Source organism: Solanum tuberosum, unplaced genomic scaffold (assembly GCF_000226075.1).
Source record: "Solanum tuberosum cultivar DM 1-3 516 R44 unplaced genomic scaffold, SolTub_3.0 scf00346, whole genome shotgun sequence".
Classification (NCBI taxonomy): domain Eukaryota; kingdom Viridiplantae; phylum Streptophyta; class Magnoliopsida; order Solanales; family Solanaceae; genus Solanum; species Solanum tuberosum.
Window position 1 is genome coordinate 653,024 of NW_006239265.1, and position 13,149 is coordinate 666,172.

The 13,149-nt window shown below is 32.0% G+C and overlaps 1 protein-coding gene and 2 pseudogenes across 1 annotated transcript; all 3 read right to left on the reverse strand.

Moving 5' to 3' along the window:
* Nucleotides 1-2,295: 2,295 nt before the first annotated feature.
* LOC102586546 (beta-D-glucosyl crocetin beta-1,6-glucosyltransferase-like) lies at nt 2,296-3,578 on the reverse strand (annotated as a pseudogene).
* A 2,132-nt stretch (nt 3,579-5,710) lies between these two features.
* LOC102582249 (beta-D-glucosyl crocetin beta-1,6-glucosyltransferase-like) lies at nt 5,711-7,172 on the reverse strand. The gene has a single exon (XM_006361130.2). It carries the CDS (start codon nt 7,123-7,125, stop codon nt 5,815-5,817), a length of 1,311 nt encoding a protein of 436 aa, XP_006361192.1. The 5' UTR covers nt 7,126-7,172; the 3' UTR covers nt 5,711-5,814.
* A 1,585-nt stretch (nt 7,173-8,757) lies between these two features.
* LOC102586880 (beta-D-glucosyl crocetin beta-1,6-glucosyltransferase-like) lies at nt 8,758-10,118 on the reverse strand (annotated as a pseudogene).
* Between the last annotated feature and the right edge of the window lie 3,031 nt (nt 10,119-13,149).

Consider the following 13,149-nt stretch of genomic DNA (forward strand, 5'->3'; position numbering starts at 1 on the left):
AACTATTAATTAATTTTTTTCTCTTTATGAGGTGAAGGTTCAAGACTTCAAGGAAAAAAAGAAGCATGAAAGAGACGGATAACAATTCTAAGACAACTTCTACTACTAGGTCCGTCTTAAATTATAACTCATATTCTTTTACACGTTTCTTAAGAAATGATCATTAGAAAGGTTTGAAAATTATTTTACTTTTATTTAGGTATTTCTTATTTGAACTAGGTGAGAAATTCTAATTTCTTACTTTAAAATTATCTTATTTATTTTCTGAGTCAACACAATTTGTTTCTCTTTGATAGAGTTTGAGTATGTTTGCCATGTAATTGCTCAAGAAAGATTATAGAGTCAAAATTTTGTATGTGATAATGTTTTTTATAGCTCATAGGTCTTTTAGTTAATTGAAAGAGGGCCTTTTGGTTGAGAATAAGTTATTTTGAGATAATTATTCAAGATAAGTTATTCCATCATGTATGTGAGATAATTTATCTAATCACTATGATATAAATGGTGGGATAAATATTTTATGGACTACCTATTACCTCAAACCAAAATATAGAATAAAATAATCATGTATGTTATCCATGAATTATTATACCTTATACCTCACACCAAACAACTCATAAATTTTTATAACGGAAATATAATCCTAATAAACTTTAACTTTGTAATGTTAATTAGGTGCTAACATTATTACATATTTTACCAGTATAATAATTTTTTATATGAAAACAAATTCTAAAATAAATATTTATTGACATTGTGATACTGCTTTACTATAATCCTTTTTAATATTTTTAATTTGATAAACTTAGTTGTGTTATATTATTATTATGCTCGTTTGTTCTTTACCTTATTATCTAGAGTGTGTTTTCATGTAACAATACAAAAATAATTTTGACATTTGATATCAATGATGAAATTTTGTTCACTACATTTAATTTTGCTCCTCAATTGTTAGTGTGATGGTGAGTTATCATGTTCCTCTTTAAGTACACTTTTGATCTTAAAAAGATTATGTTATTTTTAAAAGTTTCGTACTTAATAATATAACATGCACACAATAATTTTTTTAATTTATATATATTGATATTCAGTTGTTCAATTTCTCCTATTTAATTCACAGTATTTTATTTTATTTTTGAAGGCTAGGTATTGTGTTCATTTGTTGGTGCGTGTGAGGGCTTGGTAAATTATTTGATTTATAATGGCAAATGCAACATATTTTCTTTGACAACGACAATGACAATTCATAAATATAGTGTAAACCAACATTAGAGAGGAGAAGATCAATGCATAACGTTTTACTAAATACAATATCATAGTTTTATTCTTTAAGTTATATTAAGGACGTACCACAATACTAACTTATTGATCGTATTTTAATTTTTAATTCATAATTCAATGCGTACGGTGTAGCTACTTTTAGATGTATAATGATTAACCACTATAAGATCAGAGACGAATCCAGGATTAGAACACGACAGAGGCACTACTAAAGGCGGATGTGGGTTAGTCGAAGCACCAACACTTCAACGAAAATGTATGAATATAAATTAAAAAAACCTAACATAATCGAGTGTATACTTTGATATTGCTTGTTCGAATCTCACTTGAGCTTTTTTAATACCCTTAGTGTATACTTTAAGATTGCTAGTTCGAATCTCGAACTCAGGAAACACAAGTTGCTAAGAAGCACAACGACCAGGTGTTGGACCACTACACCAACTCAACTTATATGTTTTACCGTGCACGTTTAATTATATAATCCTTATTTAAGAATATACACGTATATACACAAAATAATTTCGAAGTGAACGAGTGCACGTGCACCCACACCCTCAAAGGTGGGTCCGCCTCTGTATAAGATAACACGGGACTTGAGAATTCATATTGAAAGCTATAGAGATAATGATCAAAAACACATTTGAATCGTTTTTATGTAGGTTTAGCACACCAACTACCAAATGTTCCCTTTTCCATTTTTCTACCAAAACTATTATCATATATGTGTTAAAACACACCTAGTTGAGTAGATAGTGATAGTTCAATCAGGAAAAAAGAAAAAAAACGGATAGTTGGCTTAATCAACTTCAGATGTGTTTTAATAAATAGATGGTGATAATTCATGTAAAAACTAAACAAAGTCATATTTTGAGAATGTAGAATTGTAGGATCAATTTATAAGTTGCATCCTATTTTTTTATTTTTTTTCATTATTTCAACCTCCATATATTTTGAAGACAAACAAAGCACCTCACATACAAAATTATTTTGTTAATTGAATCACAACATACCACATTATTTGTACTTATTACTATTCCTACAAAGTTGACTTAGCTCTTCAGCAGCAGTATCCATCTCTTCCTCTCTTAAAGATTTCAAATTCTTGCTGATATCTCTCACTTTGCCCCTCAAAATTTCCCTTGTTTCCCCTGTTATGATATCTTTAAGAGTTTCCGCGATTTCTCCTCTGTGAATATTCCCATCATCATCTCTAACGATTTCCATCGCGACTCCCAATTCAACTATCAACTTAGCATTTATTGGTTGATCATTATGCATAGGCATTGCTATTATAGGAACCCCAAAATCTAAACTTTCCATTACTGAATTCCATCCACAATGACTTATAAATCCTCCGGTACTCGGATGATTTAGAATTCTTGGTTGTGGTGCAAATTTGTCCAAAACTCTTCCCCTTTCTCCAATTCTTTCAAGAAAACCTTTTGGCAATACATCTTCAAGATTTTGCTCTTCCCCTTTTGGAAATCTTGCAACCCATATGAAATTAACATTACTTAACTCCAACCCGAAAGCTACTTCTTCCATATCTTCTCTTGACAAGAAATACTCACTTCCAAAGCAGACAAAAACAGTTGAATTCTCATCTTTTGTTCCTAACCAATCCATGAGGGTGGACCAACTGGAATAACTTTCCAATTGCTCAATTCAGTGCAATAATCTAAGTATTTGGCCTCGATAGTTCTAGACGTACACATCAACATGATTTGCATATTTCCATCAACTAGACGATCCTCTTCATTAGATTCTTTTTCGAACATTTCTCTCATCTTACTTGCTCAACTTTCGGGAGATAAATAGCAGGGAAATAGAATTCAACCCCTGGATTCTTTAGAAAGTTGAAAAATACGAAACAGAGCTGCACCCGAAGTTAGGATCTTGACTGCTGGAATATTGTGTTCATTTACAACATGTTCAGCCCACGGCTGCAATATGTCGTAAATCACCAAATCAGGTTTCAGATTTTGCAAGATTTTGGAGAAGTTTGGTTTGGACATTTTCAGGGCCTTATGAAGGGTGTGATTGAGATGGGGTGGGAGACCATTGGTAGTATGGTAATGAGGAGGAAGTTCAGGTAATTCGGGTAGGTGAAGTTCGACAAAACGAATTGATTCAGAGTATTTTTCAGGGATTTTCTTGATGATGGATTCGAGATTGATTAGCGTAGAACAGAGGTAAATCAAGAATCCTCTGTCTGCGAGTTGCTTGGCTATGTTTAGAAATGGAGAAATGTGTCCATAAGCCAACCATGGAAACATCAGTACTCTCAAAGTAGCCATGATCAAAATCTTGAAAGAAGTTGATTTGTGATTCTCTATATATAGAGTGAAATGAGAGTTAGAGGACAAAACACAAGTCTAAAAGTATTTAACAAGGATTTGACTTGTATATGCAATCCATAGATTGAATTGATATATCTTTGCCAAATAATTATTTAGCAAATAGAAGTCAAAAATAATTTATAGCTATTAGTCAAAGTATATTTTGGGAGGAAATTCTTATTAACTCACATCTCTCTTCAAATTATTTTTGAGTAAAAGATATTTAATATTGTCTTGGTCCACTTTTAGTTGTCATGGTTTCCTTTTTTTAAAGTCAAACTATAAAAACTTTGACTAATATTTTACATGTAACTTTTTATTATCATATTGATATGCAAAATATTGCAATTTATAATAGTTTTTGAATATTTAAAAATTTTTGTTTAGAATATCAAATTAATGTAATCTAATTTAATTTTGAAAATTAGTCAAATTGACTTTTGAAAAGGACAACATGACAATTAAAAGTTGACTGAGGGAGTACGATATCTAGCTCTTCTAACCTCCAATTATTTCCCTTTGAAAATTAGTCAAATTGACTTTTGAAAAGGATAACATGGCAATTGAGTACGATATCTAGCTCTTCTAACCTCCTATTATTTCCCCTTGAAATTAGCAAAAAATTATTTAGAGTTATCTCTCTCCTTAAACTTAGCAAAAAATATTTAATTAAGACTAAGGATATTCCTAGAGTCCCAACTATTTGCTAGAAGTTATGATGAAAAACTCAATTCATATTCACTTAACAAATTTGTATACGCATTGGTATTCATTGATATGTATGCATCAAATAGATTGGTATACATTTGTATATAGATTGGTATACATTCGTCCATATTCCTTAATAAATTTGGTATACATTTATTTGTATTAGTGTCTTTCTTATTTTACATAGCTATACATTGGTCCATAATCATCTAACAAATTTGTATGCATATGTTCCAACCAAAATTGGTATACATTAGTCTGTATTCACCTAAAAAATGTGTATACCTTTATTTACATCGAGATTGATATTCATTTCCGTATTCATCTAATAAATAAGTATACATTTGCTTGCATTACTATTTTTATAATTTTACATTGTTATATATTGATTTGTATTCATTAACAAATTTGTATACATTTGATTAAGACAAAATTAATATTCATTATCAAATGGGAAAAATATGTGGATAAGCAAACATATACTAGTTAATTAGCTAACATAGCTATAGTTTGAATTAATTACGGCTCGGAGCTTAATTTTAGCTGTAATTACATCTCCTCTCTTCCTCTCTCTCGCCTCTCGCCTCTTTTATACACATACAAATACAAATTATACATATACAATTTTATGACATATATACAAATACAATTAGTCTCTTTGCCCTCTCTCCCTTGCCTCTCTCCTCCCTATCCCAATCTCGCTCACCTCTCTCCTCCCTATCCCAATCTCGCTCGCCAAATATCTAAATACATATGTATACCAGTTACATATATACAATTATCTGACAGATATACATATAGAATTCGCCTCTCTCCACTCTTTGCCCTCTCTCCTCCCTCTCCCAATCTCGCTGGCCAGATATACAAATACATATGTATACCAATTACATATATATTATTATTTGACAAATATACATACATATACAATTTGCCTCTCTTCACTCTGTGCCCTCGCTCGCCTCTCTCCTCCCTCTTACATGTAGCTGCGAATCGTAATTAGAAAACTACAACTATGGAGCATAATTAAGTTTTTTTTGAGCGTGTATATGTGAAAATTCCGCTTATCAAATTCAGTCAACAAAATTTTAATAGTGTACAAAATTGTCATAAATAAATAAATATATCATATAAGTACCAAAATGAATACTCTAAAAGCAAGTTAGTGTATTCAATAACTTTGGTAATTGTGCACGACCGAGTCTACACCCCAATCGAGACACGGTACAAGTGATTCGAGGCTAACCCTTGGCTTAACATATCATATGGAACTAATGCTAAAGCTGAAACATATGCTTATTAAGTCTTAATAAGGACATCAATAAATTCATAATGACTGAACAACTAATATTTGAGCAAACCTTTAGTGTCTAAACTTAAGGAAATAAGTTTACCGGGACATGACCCCCATCCACCTCAAACCAAATACACAAAGAAACTAACTAAAGTCTGACAAACAACTAATCCATGAAGTCCCCAAATGAGCACACTATTTGCACTCATTACTATTCTTACAAAGTTGAATCAGCACTTCAGCAGCAGTATCCATCTCTTCACCTCTTATAGATTTCAAATTCTTGCTGATATCTCTAACTTTGCCCCTCAAATTTTCCCCTGTTTTCCCTGTTATGACATCTTTAAGAGTTTCCGCGATTTCTCCTCTATGAATTTTCCCATCATCATCTCTAACAATCTCTACGGCGACTCCCAATTCTACTATCAACCTAGCATTTGATGGTTGATCATACTGTATAGGCATAGCTATTATAGGAACCCCAAAATCTACACTTTCCATTACTGAATTCCAACCACAATGACTTATAAATCCTCCCGTACTTGGATGATTTAGAATTCTTGGCTGTGGTGCAAATTTGTCCAAAACTCTTCCCCTTTCTCCAATTCTTTCAAGAAAACCCTTTGGCAATGCATCTTCAAGATTTTGGTCTTCCCCTTTTGGAAATCTTGCAACCCATATGAAATTAACATTACTTAACTCCAACCCGAAAGCTACTTCTTCCATATCTTCTTTTGACAAGAAATACTCACTCCCAAAGGAGACGAAAACAGTTGAATTCTCATCTTTTGTTCCTAGCCAATCCATGAGCTCCTTGTCGTCCGCGTTGTTAGTGATTGGATCTTGAACTGGTGGACCAACTGGAACAACCTTCCAATTGATCAATTCAGTGCAATGATCAATGTATTTTGCCTCTATAGTTCTAGAGGTACTTATCAGCATGATTTGAATATTTCCATCCACTAAACGATCCTCGAAATCTTTAGCATACATTTTTTCTTGTTCAATTTTGCTGAGATTAATCGCGGGGAATGGGAATACAGCCTCTGGTTTCTTTACTAAGTAAAAAAGATACGAAAACACGGCTGCACCAAAAGTTATGAGCTTGACAGCTGGAATGTTCTGTTCATTCGCGACGTGTTCAGCCCATTGCTGCAACATGTCATAAATCACCAAATCAGGTTTCAGATTTTGCAAGATTTTCGAGAAGTTTGGTTTGGACATTTCCAGGGCCTTATGAAGGGTGTTATTGAGATGGGGCGGGAAACCATTGGTCGTATGGTAATGAGGAGGAAGTTCGGGTAATTCTGGTAAGTGAAGTTCGATAAGCTGAATCGAATCAGCATACTTTTCAGGGATTTTCTTGATGGTGGATTTGAGATTTATCGGCGTAGAACAGAGGTAAATCAAGAATCCCCTGTCCGCGAGTTTCTTGGCTACGTTTAGAAATGGAGAAATGTGTCCATAAGCTAACCATGGAAACATGAGTACCCTCAAAGTAGCCATGATCAAAGTATTGAAAAGACACTAAATTTGTGATTATAAATGAGAGATGGGCCCTTTGGTGGCATTGGATGCCTTATTTATAAGAGATAGAATTGACATAATTAGATTGAAAATTAATATGTTTTTGCCAAATGATTATTTGGCAAACGAAAGTCAAAAGAATTGACATTTAAGTGTCAAAGTGTGGAAATTCTTATTACTCACATTTAAAAATAGTAAAAAATATTTAATAAAGAATTATATCTCTCCTTAAAAGTAGGAAAAGATATTTAATTAAGACTATTTTGACACTATATACAGATTATTTTCCCCATCTATTTGGCATTTGCTAGAAGCTATGATGAAAAACTCAATAAATATCCACTTAACAAATTTGTATACATCTGTTTGTATTAGTATTCAAATACTAATCTGTATTTGTCAAATAGATTTGTATTGGACACATTCACCGGTATTCATTGGCCAATATTCATCTAATAAATTTGTATGGCTTTCTTTAGGTCAAAATTGATATCTATTAGTTCGTATTCACCTAACAAATATGTATACATTTTTATAAATTGAGGTTCATATTCATTGGTCTGTATTCATCTAATAGATATACATTTGCTTGCATTACCAAATTTTATAATTTCACACTGTTATCTATCGGTCCGTATTCATTAATAAATTTGTATACATTTGATTGAGACAAATTAATATTCATTATCAAATTTAATCAACGAAATTTAATATTTTACCAAAACGACATTAATAAATAAATCATATAAGTACCAAAATGAATTCTGTAAAAGCAAATTAGTGTATTCTATAACTTTGGTATTAGAGCGGAAGAAAAGGTCAGACTCTATGAAATTGACTAAAATAAATATGAAAGAAAAAGACAATGATGCAACAAAAAAATAAAGCAAAACCTATGGAAGTAGAAAATAATTATCATCCATATTTTCTTTTCTAATTTTAAGGAGAAACTTTAGTTGGTAGTAAGAAAAGAGAAAATACTACTCTCGTTGTTCCAACTTTATATGACTTACTTTCTTTTTAATCAGTCCCAAAAAGAATGACATATTTTCATATTAAGTAACAATTGAACTTTAAAATACACATTTTACCCTTAATGAATGATTCACTGTCACACAAATATCTATTACTCATTTTGGACCATAAATTTAAAAAAGTCTTCCTTTCTTTCTTCAACTTTGAGACAAATCAATCTAACTCATATAAAATGAGACACAGGAGTTACATTTTATATCGAAAGCTAAAGAAATAATGGTCAAACATATATCTGAACTTTGCAGTTTCATATTCTAACTATTACATGTTCTCTTATCCTATCTGAACTATTGTTGGTTGTTCTATTTTTCTATTTGAATTATCACCATATATATGTTAAAACACACCTAGTTGAGTAGATGATTAAGAAAAGCTTAGAGTTGACCTAATCAACTTGAAATGTGTTTTAATAAATAGATATTGATAATTCGGATAGGAAAAGACACAACTAATAATTCACAAAGCTAAAGAACGTCATATTTGAGAATCTTATTATTTTTCTCAATATATTTTGAAGACAAACAAAAGCACCTCACATACAATATTATTTTGTTAATAGAATCACAACATTCCACATTATTTGCACTTATTACAGTTCCTACAAAGTTGAATTAGCTCTTCAGCAGCTGCATCCATCTCTTCATCTCTTACTGATTTTAAATTCTTGCTGATATCTCTCACTTGAGCCCTCAATTTGCCCCCTGTTTCCCTTGTTATGACACCTTTAAGAATTTCCGCAATTTCTCCTTTGTGAATTTTGCCATCATCATCTCTTACAATCTCCACAGCGACTCCCAATTCTACAATCAACCTCGCATTCATTGGTTGTTCAAGATGCATAGGCATGGCAATTATAGGAACCCCGAAATCTATACTTTCCATTACTGAATTCCAACACCATGACTTATAAATCCTCCGGTACTCGGATGATTTAGAATTCTTGGTTCTGGTGCAAATTTGTCCAAAACTCTTCCCCTTTCTCCAATTCTTTCAAGAAAACCTTTTGGCAATGCATCTTCAAGATTTTGCTCTTCCCTTTTTGGAAATCTTGCAACCCATATGAAATTAACATTACTTAACTCCAACCCGAAAGCTACTTCTTCCATATCTTCTTTTGACAAGAAATACTCACTCCCAAAGCAGACAAAAACAGTTGAATTCTCATCTTTTGATCCTAGCCAATCTATGAGCTCCATATCATCCGCGTCATTAGTGATCAAATCTTGGACTGGTGGACCAACTGGAATAACCTTCAAATTGAGGAATTCAGTGCAATAATCTATGTATTTGGCCTCTATAATTCTAGAGGTACTCATCAACATGATTTGCCTATTTCCATCAGCTTGACAATCCCCATCATCAGGTTCTATCTCTTTCGCACATTTTAACGTTTCATTCATTTTTACTTGTTCACTTTTCCTGAGATAAATTTCAGGGAATGGGAATACATCCCCTGGTTTATTCAGTGATATTGTAAAATACGAAAACACAGTTGCACCCGAAGTTAGGAGCTTAACTGCTGGAATGTTGTGTTCATTCGCGACACGTTCAGCCCATTGCTGCAATATGTCATAAATCACCAAATCAGGTTTCAGATTTTGCAAGATTTTTGACAAGTTTGGTTTGGACATTTTCAGGGCTTTTTGAAGAGTGTGATGGAGATGGGGTGGGAGATCATTGGTAGTATGGTAATGAGGAGGAAGTTTGGGTAATTCTGGTAAGTGAAGTTCGACAAACTGAATCGAATCAGCATACTTTTCGGGTATTTTCTTGCTGGCATAGTTGAGATTTATGGGTGTAGAACAGAGGTAAATCAAGAATTCCCTATCCGCGAGTTGCTTGGCTACGTATAGAAATGGAGAGATGTGTCCATAAGCCAAAAATGGGAACATGAGTACCCTCAAAGTAGTAAGAGGCTCTGTAACTTGTTTAGCCATGATCAAAATCTTCAAATGAAAGAAGGGTGAGAAATGAGAGATGGTTTCTCTATGGAGTTGCCTTGCTTATTTATTAAAGAGAAAAGACTCAAATATGTAACGAACTATGAGAAAATGCTCATCTATGACATTCGTTAAAAGTTAGTCGTATTTATGTCATTCCTGTTTGAGAAAAGGCTCATCCATATCATTATTTGTTAACTAAAATGACATAGATGAGCAAACTTTTTAACGGATGACATAGATGAACCTTTTTCTCTAAGTTTGATGACATGTTTGAGTCATTTCCCTTTTTAAAAACAATTTAATTAATGATGTTAACGAATCATAACAAACCATGTATACGAAATAAATTTGCAACATCGAAACTGTTTTCAGTTAACAAATAATGACATAGATAAGTTCTTTTTTCTCAAACGAAAATAACATAAATAAATCAAACTTTTTAATCAGTAACACAAATAAACCTTTTTTTTTTAAAGTTCGATGACATATTTGAGATTTTTTCCTTTACTATTAAAAACATAAGAGAGATGAGGGCAAAAGGGAATCATCTACACAAATATCTTAAAACTTTTACATTAAAAGCTCATCGAAAAATACACATTACTCAATTCCCCAAAAAGTGATGACAACAATGTAGGTGAAAAATACGAAAACCTATGACTTTCTATAAATGATCACATTACTCCCACCGTCTAATAATTTTACAATATTATTCTTTAAGTACAATAAATACAATGTCATGAAAATCTAATAAGAATGATAAAGGTAAATTAGGAACTAAGAGTAAAATTATTCATTGATTTCATAAAGTGAACAAATACTATTGGATATCCCAAAATAGTATAGTGGACAACTATTATTGAACAGAGAGAGTAGTTTTTTTAAATTTTACTTCCTCCGTCCAACAATAGTTGTCCACTATACTATTTTAGTATGTCATCGAAAGCTCATAGAAAAATACACATTATAAGGTTATTATATTCATGTTTTAGTTTGACTAAAAATAATAAGATAGAAGGATGATCGTCTTGTGGAAGTGGATATAAAAAGGAGCTCATAATATTGTGCATTAATTTTATATTTTGTTCCTTATTTTTTTTCTATAATTAAAGTCATAACTCATAACAATGATATCATATTATTGACATAATATATAAAGATGACTTTTAACTTGGCTTCAGTTGGTAACTATGGCCTTTAACTTTGAGTGTGCACACTTAGATACTTAAACTTGTATTAAATTGAACAAATAGACACATTTATATGGCGTTCTACATGACAATTTTGTGTCGTACGTGGCGTTCTATGTGTATTATGTCACGTAAGACATGTGTGTCTACTTGTTCAATTTTATATAAGTTTAAGTGTCTACTTGTACACACTCAAAGTTGGACGACATAGATGTCCGTTGAAACCAAACTAAAGGGAGTTTTTATGTAGGCATAATACATAAATTGGACCCTAAACTTGGCTTCAAATTTTAAGTATGACCTCTAACTTTCAAAGTGCACAAGTAGGCACTTCAGCTATCGAATTCTTAAACAAGAAAACACGCGAATCCAACCTGGCATAACGCGTGATTGAGACGCAATTCAGGCGCGTTAGGGGTATTTTTCGAGGCCCACAACAGTAAAAAAAAAGCGGAAATGACAATTTTACCCTTAATGAATCCCTTTTAAATATATCTTTATTTTTTTCAAATCAAAATCCCATTTTTTTTCTTCTTCTTCCTAATTCTTGCACTCAAGCTTTTTTTCTCTTTTTGTGCGCAATTTCTAGTCGGTTTTTATGTAATGGCTTCTAATTTTTTTTGTCATTGTGTAAAAAGAGCTATAATGAAGATTTCTTGGTCTGCAAATAATTCAGGTACAAAAAAAAGTGAATTTACATTCATGGTGACAGCTTATACCAAAAATAAACTTTCGAAAAGCGAAAATTAACAACCAGACTAAATTGAGGAAGAACAACACATAAACATCCAAAAGATAAGAACTTTGACCACAAATCTTCACAATTTTACTTTGATTTGCAAAGAAATTAGGGCTAGGGCTCCACTGATGTTGAGTGAAAATTGAGTAAATTGGGAAAATAAAATACGACCCTACCCTTTTGTATTTTAATTTCTTCTTTTTTTTAATTATAAAATATGTGTAATTTTTTAATTACGTGGCAGCCACTGAGTGGCTCAATAAGCCACGTAGGAGCGTTTGTATATCACACAATTTTGGCTGTTGGATTCGCGTGTTTTTTTGTTTAAGAATTGGATAGTTAAAGTGCCTACTTGTGCACTATGAAAGTTAGAGGTCATACTTAAAATTTGAAGCCAAGTTTAGGGTCCAATTTATGTATTATGCCTTTTATGTATTATGCCTATTTTTTATTTTGTACTTTATGAGTATGAATTTTTGATTGTCACCGATTTATACTTGTGGTTTGATATTATAACTTAGGACTTTGTAGGAAATCGCTAACTACTGACCATATGTTTTCTTCTGTAATATCAATTAGGCATAACACATAAATAGGACTCTTAACTTGGCTTTGAATTATAATTTTGACCTTAAATTTTCAAAGTGTATAAAGAGGCACTTTAACTATCCAACTCTTAAATAAAAAAACACTCGAATATTGCAGCCCAAACACGTGAAATGCAGACACTCCAACGTAGATTAATGAGTCACTCAATGGCTGTCGACTAATTAAAAAATTTACACGTAGATATTAGAATTTTTTAAAAAATAAATTAATATTCAAATTAATACAATGGTGAAACTGTTCCATTTTACCCTATTTCTCTCTCAAAATCGCAAACCCCTATCTGGGGATTTACAACCAAAATCATAAATAGAAAATCGTTCAAGATTTGTGCTAAAAGTTCATATAGACTAATGTTTACATGTTCATCTTCCTCAATTTAGTTCAGTTATTTTTAATTTTTCCCTTTAGAAAGTTAATTTTTGGGAAAATGCATAAGTACTCCCTCACCCTATGCCCGAAATCCCAGAGACACACCTAACCTTTACTA